Source organism: Sphaeramia orbicularis, chromosome 6 (genome assembly GCF_902148855.1).
Source record: "Sphaeramia orbicularis chromosome 6, fSphaOr1.1, whole genome shotgun sequence".
Lineage (NCBI taxonomy): Eukaryota > Metazoa > Chordata > Actinopteri > Kurtiformes > Apogonidae > Sphaeramia > Sphaeramia orbicularis.
In genome coordinates, this window is record NC_043962.1 from 37,579,107 (window position 1) to 37,592,076 (window position 12,970).

The 12,970-nt window shown below is 35.7% G+C and overlaps 1 protein-coding gene across 1 annotated transcript in view; it reads right to left on the reverse strand.

Annotated features, from left to right (window-relative positions):
* spg11 (SPG11 vesicle trafficking associated, spatacsin) overlaps window positions 1–12,970 on the reverse strand; it is a 64,089-nt gene that overhangs the window by 35,581 nt on the left and 15,538 nt on the right. The window contains exons 11-17 of the mRNA XM_030136802.1: window positions 12,292–12,468; window positions 9,311–9,382; window positions 8,166–8,293; window positions 6,606–6,778; window positions 6,289–6,481; window positions 3,986–4,189; window positions 2,111–2,217 (exon numbers count right to left, since the gene is read on the reverse strand). Of these exons, the coding sequence (XP_029992662.1) occupies window positions 2,111–2,217; window positions 3,986–4,189; window positions 6,289–6,481; window positions 6,606–6,778; window positions 8,166–8,293; window positions 9,311–9,382; window positions 12,292–12,468 (1,054 nt within the window). The remainder of the gene's footprint in view (window positions 1–2,110; window positions 2,218–3,985; window positions 4,190–6,288; window positions 6,482–6,605; window positions 6,779–8,165; window positions 8,294–9,310; window positions 9,383–12,291; window positions 12,469–12,970) is intronic.

Consider the following 12,970-nt stretch of genomic DNA (forward strand, 5'->3'; position numbering starts at 1 on the left):
GGAGTATCGTATTTTTTCTAACTGCATGTGCCCCATAACATTATTGAGTAAAGCTAAATGTGCTGGAGGGCTTTTATGTTTCCAGTTCTTCTAGCCAACAGTGTCACAAAGCATATCAAGTTATTATGGTCCAACCCCAAATATGGGAAGGATTGGGTCCAGTGTTAGGGGTTTCTTGATAATCTCAGATAATATTTGAGAAAAAGTGTTATTTTAAGCAAAGTACATCATTAATTGTACACAAAAGGAAGCATCTGCAAATACTGTCATTTGTGAAACTACATGGGTTTTACTGGTGAATCAATGTTGCAGAAAATGGTGTTTCCGTGTTCATTACGGAGCCTCTGAATGTCCAAATGGGTTGCATCTGAAAACCTGAGGAACTGCATTTTACCTGAATTATTTAATTGCATTGATAGGATTAATGATGCAAAGGTTATTAAATATTTTCTATCAGCAGATTTCTTTGGTCTCTGGTGATTGTTTAGGTCTTTGAGTGTTAATGAAATTGTTATAATTCTTTGTCCTGCCTCTGTGGAGTAAAATTCAGCTTTAACTTCTGAGACGCTGATGGTAAATTACAACAGATAACATATGTATTTAAAAAAAAAAAAAAGTTTTTACCAAATATTGCAGAAATGACCAAAAGATCAGCTCAAACACATTAAATCAATGGTTCAGTCCTGTTTTTCTCACAGAAACGCTGCAAGAATTAGATTATTTCCTTCTATCAAAAATCTGGAAACTATTCTATTTTCTAAACTGCTGTAGTTCCTCTCTCTGGTATCAGTAAAAAACATGCTGCTGTGTCTGAAACTCATATAAACTCTGTCAGGATTTTATCATTACAGTGACCCTGGCAACTTGTTGCTTTTAGAAAATGTTTTATAAGTTTTAATTTATTACTCAAAAACAGACAGGCCTTGCAAAAAGCTATTTATCAGATTTTTTCTTGCCTTATGTTATGTCTTGTTTGCTGAAGTCCTTGGTTGTGTTGTTAATACAAGGTCCAGACTGATTTAGAAAAATGAAAGGAGATCAGGTCTACAAATCCAAGTCTCGTTTTTAACTCCTTTTTGAAAACATTTAACTTTTCAGTGCTTTATTATATATTTTACAACATATTAATTAGTGTTACTAGTTTGACAATGTGCTTAGTTTTAACAGTATTTTATTTCTGTGCTTTAAGTATGTTCCATTTTTTACTCTTATTTATAAAACGGGGGAAAAAAATGTGGCACATTTTAGTGAGAGATATTTAACATTGGAGTGAATGAGAGAAAAATCATCAGTCTTTGCACTTGGAGGCCTGTATATCAAAAACTAAACAGTTTAACATCAAAATGTGAACAGTCATTAACAGAAAAGACTTTTTCCAACATTTTGATGTATAATTTGTTACTGAAACCCCAGATATGTGAGAGTTATGAAGAGTTGTTTCTAGATTTTCTAAAATAAAACCCAAACCTCTTATGAGACGTGTGTCTGTGTTCAATTCAGTGAGAAACCAGCTCTCTAATAAACTGCGATTAATCCATAACTACACATCGTATCTGAAAAATTTTTGCACCAGAGACTTGTGGAGAGTCTTGCGAACGTATCAATATATAATATGTGGGGGAAAAGTCTAAAATGAATAATCAGAGTCAGACTTCGCAACTTTCAGGGCTTCTAACAAAAAAACTAAGATTGTTATAAAAAAGTTACTGTGAAGAGTTGTTTCTAGATTTTCTAAAATAAAACCCAAACCTCTTATGAGACGTGTGTCTGTGTTCAATTCAGTGAGAAACCAGCTCTCTAATAAGCTGCGATTAATCCATAACCACAGATCGTATCTGAAAAATTTTTGCACCAGAGACTTGTGGAGAGTCTTGCGAACGTATCAATATATAATATGTGGGGGAAAAGTCCAAAATGAATAATCAGAGTTAGACTTTGCAACTTTCAGGGCTTCTAAAAAAAAAACAACTAAGATTGTTATAAAAAAGTTACTGATAACTTTTTTTGATAAGCGTTTACTCTATCTTTTCGTGCTATTTAGAAGCCAATATGACAACCACCCTAGGACGAAAAGAAAGAAATGTGTCCTCAAATAGGTGACACCTGATACCTGACAGATCTCTGGTGATCTCCTGGATTTTGACCAGCATCTCAAACCATGGATGACTCACACACAGGCTCTGATTAGACAGGAGGGGGCAGTTTCTGGGCGTCAACCTGCAGAGACGAAGCACAGTATTAATGAGCAGTTTATTAACCATCACTAGGGATGTAATGATTACCGGTATAATGATAAACCGCGGTAAAATTGCAGACAGTTAGTATTACCATTTAAATTCTAATTATCATGATAACCGTGTTTGATTACCACACTTCAAGGGGAAAAAACCCTATGTAAAGATCTGCTTTTATGTCAGATATTTGAGTCTAGTTTTAATTTATTACAATTTTAATTTTATATACCTAATATTTGGAACCAATACTCACTTTTAAAGTCTTTGAAAAGGTTTGTTAAGTGTCTTTGTGTTATTTATGCAATAAATTATCAGGGCTCAAAATTAACTTTTTGACCTAGGAGCACTGTGCTCCTAACCCTAAAAAGTTAGGAGCACAGGCTAAAATCTAGGCGCACCACTATTATATAAAAAATTTGGAGAACAAGCAAAACTCTTGGCCATACCAAGTAATATTCCTATATGTATTTAAGCAATGTTAACAACCTAGAATAAAGTATTTGAATAGAGTATGAAAGAAAAAGCTTACATTGACACAGGTGCAAAACAATTGTCAATGTGTGGTATATACTTTAGTATCTTCCACATCGCTCTGGTGCGGTTCATCACGGGTTTCTGTGCTCTTCGGTGGCTCCGGGCGCTCTCGCTCTTTTGAAACAGAAGCCATCAAAAAATAATCCGAAATAGAGCGCTTCATCTTCCCTGTTTACACAAACAACGCCCACAGGCTCGCAGAAACTTTTGACGAATCATGTACACGTCTGGATACCGCTTGTTGTTTATTCATTAGCCCCTCGATTCGCTGGTTATGGTCAGCTGATCGTGTAGCAAGTTGATTCGCGCAACATGATCATCTGACTTGCAGGATACATTACGTCATGGGAAAATACTTGGAACAACGCCAGCGCTACTAACCAGGTTTGGCGGGAGATTGTTTCAAACGTCGGTGGAGTTATTTGATCCCTTTGTTTATGCCGCCTGCGCACGCGAGGGGGCGGGGACTAGATTTTCCGCTTCAGTCAGCGGCGCGTGGAGCTTGTTTATTTTCAGCTGACGAGTTACTTCTGCAGCCATTATTCTAGGCACACGTATTCATTTTCGCTCATTTTTTTATTGGCGCACCGTGCGATCGTAATCTCAAAAACAGTCGCACTACCGAAATTCTCAGGCGCATGCGACCGTAATTCAGTCGCAGTCACGAGCCCTGATTATATACATTTTTCAAATCGGATTTTATATGTTTTTGTGTGTTTTTTGTCCTTTTATGTTGATATAGTAGGTTAAAGTGAAAAAAATAATAAGTAGTTGACATAAATGAAGTTGTGCTGAAAAAAAAAAAGATACCAAACATGGGTATGATAAACATTTGTTTATATAGTATATAAAGGCAGAATCAAAAGTACTGAAAAACGGCCAAAATAGGCTCAGACCATTAAGGGTTAATATTTGAATGTTTCTGCCAACAGAAGGTACATTATGCCAATTATTTTATTTGTTTTTTTTGTTTTTTTTCAAAATACAGTTTGGTGAAATTATTTCAGTGTGTGTATTTCTACTTTTTGAACATTTTAAGCACAGTTTCAACAATGTCACGATAATAATGATAACCATGATAGTTTTGGTCACAATTACTTTGATATGAAATTTTCATATTGTTACATCCCTAACCATCACACAGAATAGCAGCGAGTGTGTGGAATGTTTTCAACACACGCGCATGCGCACGCGCACACGCACACACACACACACACCTGTAGTGCTCCAGATAGGAGTAGAGCAGGTACTGCAAACCGTGCTCCAGACAGAAGGTGATGAAGAGGCTGTGGAGGTCCAGGCCGAGGGGGGAGCGGTACTGAGGGACGGGAGGGGATGGCGCCATCACCCCTCCACCTTGAGCCAGCCTCCACAGCAGCTGCTCCAAAACTGCCAGCTCCTCTGGGATGAACAAGCCTCTCCTGGAAAATCACAGACAACAACCAAAATACATACATACATACTGTTATGTGTTATAAACTGAAAATATTTGTGTATTAACCCTTTCATGCATAGTCTTCACTACAGTGGACAGCCATTCTACAGCTGTTCTCTTGTATATTTATGGGTTTTGTTGTTTAAGTTCCATATCAACCAACACAGTGAACGCTCATGCATCATCTCATACACTACAATTCATACCATTACTGTAACTTTGCTGTTCTCGATAAACCTGATCTGCACTAACATGTTTGAGTGTCAATCAATTGCTTTTTTTTTTTTTTTTTATTAGACCGTAATTAACAGGGTTTTTTGTTTTGTTTTGTTTTGTTTTTAACAAAAATTTGTGTTTTTTTTTTTTTTTTTTTTTTGCATATTATCTCCATGAGGTGAGTAATGACTGTATTAGAGTATGTTAAAATGAGAGAAAACATCAGATTAGCTGCATTTTTATTTCATAGTTTTCACTCAGTATATCAGTAAATACGTGTCTTTGCTTCAAAAATTAAATGCATGATGTTCAGGTGAGTGGAGATTTTTGCAACTCCATGAAAAATAGGTTCATTAAAAAAATTTCAATTGCATTGTTTTTTTAATGCCTAGAGGAATAAGAACACTGAGGAAAAAAATCTTGATTAAGGCTCTCCTAATTCATGCATGAAAGGGTTAATACGCAGCAAGAACATAAAAATATGCAATACATTTACTCACATTATAATATATTATTACATAAGTTGTGGCAGCTCTAAGGATTACATTTTGAATAAAGTGAGGCTTTCAGTTGGTTTTTCCGGAGCCCTGTCTAATATCACAGCAGCCGTCAATCCTGTTTCAAATAAAAGCTTGAGTTTTTACCAGATTGGATTTGATATGAAATTCCCCAGACGGCTGAACTACAGATAAATATAAAACACGGATCATATTATTGCTCTTGTGCCTGTTCCAACTACAAATCTGATCTAATTTAATATTAATGAAGTTTAATTTACCTTGATTGTTAAAAGTGTAACTTGTACAGATTATATGTTTTGGTAGGTTATTGCATAATGCACTCCATTATTGCATTTCTAGCATGAAAAACATTACTGCATTTTGTATAAACATTACAATACGTCATAACTTGCTACAAAATGTTGGGAAAACATATATTGTGTTGAAGCTGTTTCACAAAATGCTGCTCTTGTTCCAGAATGAAAATAATTGAAAAACCACCCCCTCAGTCAAATGGACAACGTAATACTCCCCCTACCCCAAAGCAAAAATCACACCCTTGCACCTCATTTTTAATTTTACAGTGTACATACCCTTTATTGTCTGTATATATTCTTATATGTTGTACATATGTCTTATCTGTAGTATAGTGTTAGCTTTTTGTATTTTTTTTTAGTATTTAGTGGTATTTTAGTCGTATTTGTATATTTAAGGCTTTAACTCTGTAGTTTTTATATATTGCCAATATTTTTCAGTACTTTGCATCATATTTTTATACAGTCTTTTTGCACTTGTAAGCGTTGGCTGCTAAACAGAAACAGCTAAATGGATTTCCATTGTTCTTGTAACAATGATAATAAAGATCTATTCTATTCTATTCTATTCTATTCTATTCTATTCCACAATACAAGGTGTTTTACTTGAAGGCTGAACTTGTATCAGGGTTCCAACAGGTTTCTACAAGTTAAATTTAAGACTTTTTAAGATGACGTAAAACAGAATTTAATGCCAATTTCACAGCCGTACTGGTAAAACTGTGACTCCTAGAATTTAGGAAAATGTATTTATTTAATCCATTGCCATGATTCCCACCGTTCCAAGTCATTTCTCACCAGGAGCTGTGAAGTTAATGATAATCGGTTCCTAATTTCAACATAAATTGTCGGGTTGGAAAAAGTAGAACTGAGTAAACTAATGTTACTTTCTTTGCAAGTTGGACGTTTAACAGACACATTTAAACACAATACAGAAAAGAAGTTTAAAGCAACTTAACACTTAACAGGTAATTAAACCTTTTCAACTGGATTTCTTTAACTTGTGTGACACTATTAATTTGATCATTTCTATTGAAGCAATTAAAAAACTGCACCTTGCCAGCAGGTCCAGGATGCTCTCCCTCATGTAGGTGCTGCAGGCTGTGTTGTTATTGACCAGCTCTGGGGTTAACTCAGGCCAGCCGGGGGCATCAGAGTTACTGTTTTGGATCCATTGGACCACCTGGCGCTGGTCGTGGAGGGCAGTCAGGTAATTCCACAAAACAGCTGAGTCACAGGAACTCAGCTCTGACAAACCGAGAGCACAGCAGAAGAGCGTCACTGAAACTGTCTGTGTGTTTACAGGAGTGTTAGGACGTGTTTTGGAGTGGATGTTTCCTGTGTTGTGTGTGTTTGTGGTTCAGTGTTTTACCTCTGTGCTGAAGTCTGGACAGGAGAACGGCGGTGCGGCTGCTCTGGTCCCAGTTCCTCACCCAGTCCAGTTTGATGTTCATCCAGAGCCCTGCATCCTCAGGCTTCCTTAGATCCACCACGTTCTTCAACAACTCCTCACCGAACCCGCCCGTAGCAACCAACTGAAGAGCACTGGGATAAGAAAAGAAATGCACGATTAACCCATAAAGACCCAAACAGATACCAATGACCAAAACCATCTACTGATCTAAACTGTTTAATACCTGTTGATCCATTAATCCTATCAATACATGTAAATAATTGGTGTAAAATACAGTTTATCGTCTTTTATGGTCAGCAGATATGACCCATTTGGATGTTTCCCTTTTCGGGCATGTAAATGGAATTATTGTGCTTTTCTTCTGACTAAGATTGTTATGATTCTTGATATTTTTATTATCATGTATGTTTTGCTAGTGCATATATGTTAAATTTCATTGCATGTCCGGAATAAATCACTAAATCACAAAAAAATCACATTCAGAGGCTCCGTAGTGGACGTGGAAACACCGTCATCTTCTACAACATTGATTCACCAGTAAAACCCATGGAGTTGGATCAATGACAGTGGATGGAGACAATGGGTTTATGTTCAGTTAATGATATATTTTACTGGAAAAAGTCACTTTTTCTTCAGTTTTCTCTGTTTTTGATATAATAACTATCAACTTTAAACTGAGCTTTTCTGAACATCTACATGATCAGTCAACTAAATATCGGAAAATACCTAATGTTCACTGAAAACACAAAATACAGAGAATAATGTCATAATAAATTGTGATATATCACTTAAGAAAAGTTAAACATACTGATTTTGCACTATTAAGTTACCATTTTTAAATACTTTTCCATTATCTACAGCGGGTGTGCAGGGGGGTGGGTATGTGCTTTGGTTTGTTTTTAGTAAATGTTGAAAAATTCAATAAAAAACAATTTTATATATAAGAAAAGTTAAACAGAGAAAAAATATTTTGGGACTGAAACAAAAGTAACACTGGGTCTTTATGGGTTAAATCCAATTCTCGAATCAAGCATTTTGTATTCTATAAAAGAACGACAGAAATTATTTGAAGGAACTTCTCATGACGAACATCAATTTGATATTATCTGTATCTAAATAACACTGGTGTTTAAAAAAACAAATGTGTCCTTTGAGTAAGAAGAGTTGTTATCTGGAGAGCAACCACAAAATGCTCATTTGAAATGACAATAAAGGCAGATTATGATAAAATTTCAGAAGGATGAAGAGTAAATTCAGGAGAGAATAAAGTATCTGAGACACTGAAAGCAAGAGGGGAACAGATGGAGGTACAAGAGGAACTCTCTGTTTTTGTAAGTGGCATCATACTATCTTTTAAAAAACACAAATAAGTAGTTTCCTTGAATTAAAAGAAGAAAAATTTAAAATGGGAAATCTAATATTTTGATGCAAAAATATACAACTTCATATGCCCTGACAGAGGAATATACAACACATGAAGAGTTTGTGTGATATTATCAGTATAATGAGTGTCTTTACCTTTGTGTTGTGGTAGTCACTGGACAGCGGGAAGCTGGTTGTGACCCCAGTTCCTCCACCTTCCTGATGAATGAAACACTCTGCATCTCCTCTCCAGTGAAATAACTCTGTTTAGTAAGCTCCTTCACCTGATAAACCAACAAGCCAGATATTAATGTGTATTCAGCTGACAGGTGAATTCTGACACTGATGAGAGTCATGTAAAAATGTTAAATAAAGCAAAGAAAGTAACAGAAATAATCCGTCTTTCATGTGTAGATAGAGGTTAATATGATCTGAAGAGAAAGCTGTCTTTAATCAAAAAAACAGAAATCAAGGAAAACTACTCTAAAATGTACAGTTAACAGAGCGCTTTTAAAAAAAAAAACGGAACTAAACTGTAAACTAGGGCTGCACAATATATCGAAAAAATATCGGTGTTGTGATAACGGAGTGTGCAATATTCATATTGCAAAAATGTGCAATTATTTATTTTCTTTTTTTTGTTTCTCATTAACTTTCTGTTTTACACCATGAGGTACCAGAGTGGTTTTCTATACCCCTCTTATTACATATTACATACTAGTTTTTTTTGGCAAAAAACTGAAGTAATGCTACTAGTGCTGGTTGAATGCAAGTTTACATGTTATTAATGTTGAAAAGATGTGAATATTTTCCGAGCACAACTTTAGGCAAGGCCTGAACACTTATATTTAAAGATTTTATTTTTATATGCAGTATTTACTAAACCAGGCAAGCAATGGAATAGTGTTTTGTTAAAGCTCTTACGTGGTGGTACGATGACACTTGTGTTATTATGAAATACATCCATGTCATTTACACATTGTTATATGTGAATAGAACGACAAAATATTTGACTATGTTTGTGTCTGAAGGTCTATGGTAGCAGCATCACCAGGTTCTTGGACAGAATTGTGCGATTGACTGTAGTAGTACAGTATTTTGTCTTGAATTATAAATAAATGAGTCAGCATACAAACAATTGGCTCATTTTAATATTGTTAAGGAACATTTTTCTTAGTAGATGAAATTGGTATTTCTTTAGGTGAACGAGAAATATCGCAATATTATCATTATCGCAATGCTATACATCCATATTGCATATTGGAAGTTTTGCCAATATGGTAACTGTAAACCAGACTCACCACAAACTCTCTGAGGTCCTTATCGTCCGTGTAGAGGCAAATGCTGTGGAGCTGCTTCTTCACACTGAAACCCTGAAAACAGAATATTTATTTAATTTTATGCCAACCGTGACAACAAAAGCATTTTTAGAGAAAATAGCCTGTTGGTTCATGCTGCACACTAAGGTTAATGGTAGAAAGAGACTTAAATGAATGCAATAATAACACCGTTTATTAAAAATGCATTAATGTTAACGCATTATGTGCCAATTGTTTATAATATGCTACCATTTATGACCACAGCTTTGCTAACTGTGATGGGTGTGAAAGACAAAATGTGTAATAGTAGAACTTCAGATTTAAAAAGTATGAAATAAACTGTGCTTGGAAGTAGGATTTTTAGTTTGCATGTATTTAAATTTATAATTCAATATTTTGTGCATCAATTAATAGAGTCATGGCATGCATGGATTTACAATTTGAAACTCAGAAACATTGCTGCAGTGAAAAAAAAAATTGTTAATCCTTATATTTCATTTGTTTATTCCAAACAGATATTTAATGCGGGTATTAAGAACACATACCGTACTGTGGTTGTTTTCTGTCTAAAAACAGAGCTAAACTAATGGACATATAATGTAAACTATCAGCAGATGCAGCACACAAAAAACAACTATGAGATTTTTTTTGAAGGACAAAACTTGATGATACTATAATACAGATGTGTGAAAACGATGAGTTTTTGATACTTTATTCAGTGAATGATACGGTCTGTGGATACAAGGTGCTCATTCGTTGGTGGTTTTGGTAGAAAGTATGTTCTGGCGTGAGACTGCCCCCTGCTGTTGACAGTTTGGAATATCAACACGACATAGAAGTCTTAAATGCATCAGAAATATTTAATGTCCTCAAAAATTCTTCGTTCTGGAGTTTGTGTCGTTACATTACACTGGTCAACAACAAATTTATTGTTTAAGTTTTTTGAGCTGATTTAGGATAATTTTGGTGTGCTGAATCCAAAAATCACATTAATTTTGCTCAATCAGGTCAACTTTCTGAACTATGCTACATATTGGCTTTTTAACATTTTTGCTTACATTTATGGGCATTTTCACATCATGATACAAAATTCTTTCATATTTCTTGCAATAAACGAGTTCTGAAGATTTTACTTTTGCCAATTTATGACTAATGGTTTTTTTAATATTACAGGTGAATGAAATGGCTTCGACTAGAAGATCTTGCAAAAATAAGCCTGACGTATTCTGCTACATCTGCGGTGAATACACCATTGTACCTAACAGGAATCAAGTCACAAGTTTTATAAAGTGTGCTTACCAATCTTATTTTGGTATTAATTATTATATTTTGTGAGAAGATCAAATTTTTCAACATCAAATTAGCAAAAAAACCTGACCTGATTGAGAAAAACAGATGCCATTTTTGGATTTAGCGGTGCAAAATGGTCCTAATTCAGTTGAAAAAACCTAGACAACTTGCAAAAAACATTTTTTTGTAACCCAGTGTTATTAATCAGGTTCATATGAATGTGTAGCTTCTCGTGGTGAATGTGGGTGCCTATTCTAATGATTATAAAAGGTGACAGTACTTCTGTTATTAAATTTGATGCAATATGTTAATGTTTCTGTATATATCCACACTGTCCCTGTAGAGGGATTCTCTGTGTGTGTGACATGAAGTTGTGCAGGTGCAAGCTTATGGAACTGATGGTAGAAGATTTGTGATAGAAGGATTCTCTGTCTGTGACATGATTTCGCTGTGTGTGATATGAAAATGACTTCTGAGTCTGAGATACGAGATTTGTAACCTGCAGGTGTGGGCTTATGTAACCGTTGGCAGTGTGCCCAAGACAGTATGCCCGGACCTGCTAGTGGCACAGTTGGCCCATGTCTTCAGCATGTACCCCTGCACAGCTGCACTGACCTAGTGTGAGACAGGCTAAGAGAAAAAAAAAGTGAAAATGACCTAGTGGGAGACAGAATAAGAGATAAGAAGAGTGAAAATGACCTAGTGTGAGACAGAATAAGAGAAAAGGAGTGAAAATGACCTAGTGTGAGACAGAATAAGAGAAAAGAAGAGTGAAAATGACCTAGTGTGAGACAGAATAAGAGAAAAAAAAAAGTGAAAATGACCTAGTGTGAGACAGAATAAGAGAAAAGGAGTGAAAATGACCTAGTGTGAGACAGAATAAGAGAAAAGAAGAGTGAAAATGACCTAGTGTGAGACAGAATAAGAGAAAAAAAAAAGTGAAAATGACCTAGTGTGAGACAGAATAAGAGAAAAGGAGTGAAAATGACCTAGTGTGAGACAGAATAAGAGACAAGAAGAGTGAAAATGACCTAGTGTGAGACAGAATAAGAGACAAGAAGAGTGAAAATGACCTAGTGTGAGACAGAATAAGAGAAAAGGAGTGAAAATGACCTAGTGTGAGACAGAATAAGAGACAAGAAGAGTGAAAATGACCTAGTGTGAGACAGAATAAGAGACAAGAAGAGACTAAATGATTCTGTGTGACCTAGTGTGTGTGTATGTAGTAAATAGGGTAAATAAGACAGATATGCCTGACCAAAGATAATTTTACTGAGAAAGCAAGAGCTTCTGAAGGCAATTGAAATCATAAGACAATTTTTGCCAGTGGACAACACCTAGAAACTTCTTAAAGGTCGGGCAAAAAGGGTATAAAAGGCTGTGAGTTTAGGGCAACGTCGGCTCTTCTCCGGAGAAACTGCACCGTGTGTTTGATTGGTGAATAAACACATGAAAAAGGCTTCTGAAGACTGGCTGACTCGACTCTTATTTTTTGACTCCAAGTGTGAGTTTTTACTTCTATTAGGGTAAGGACTTAGTATTAAGTTACAGTAAATTAGAATTAAAATATAGTGATTTAGTCTATTTTTGACGGACTGGTTTTCCACGTCATCCCCTTTACATAATGATCTACCTCAGACCCTGTGCTCATGACAGTTGTTAAATATTCTGACCATGTTGGTGAGGAGTGTGCTGGCGGTCTGCAGGTCCCTGAGCTGAAGGCAGGAGAAGACCTGACGCAAGCCCTCCATCCTCAGAGCAGACAGACGCTGCTCTGGTTGGCTCCGCCTCCTCAGTACAGCTTGAGCTCTGGGGATCTGGTTGGTCAGGATGGACTGGCGGACTATGTCCTGTAAAATACACACAAAACATTAGCATTCAACAAGATTCAAGATTCAAAGTGTTTATTGTCATGTGTACAGTAAAGAAACAGGTTTCCCTCTACAATGAAAACCTTACTTTACTGTAAACACTGAATGCCACAAAAATTTAAGATAAGTATAAAAGTATAAGTATAAAAAAACTGAAATAGAATAATTTAACTAGGAGTTACACAACCAAAACAAATGGGCATTTAAAAAATTGCATGCAAGAGAAAAAGAGCATAAAAATACAGAAATATAAACTACTATTACTAAGAGAAAAAATATATATGTACATAAATGTGCAACATCTGGGAATTGTGCAAACTGACAGAGGTAAATGGCACACAGCATGTGCAAAACTGCCTGAGACAGGTGAGATGGTAATGTGCAAAATTGTCAGAGATAAACAGTACGAACAGTCAGAGATAACAGTAGGACATGTTATAAGCAGTATGATAAATCCTCCTGAGACCCAGCAATACATTTT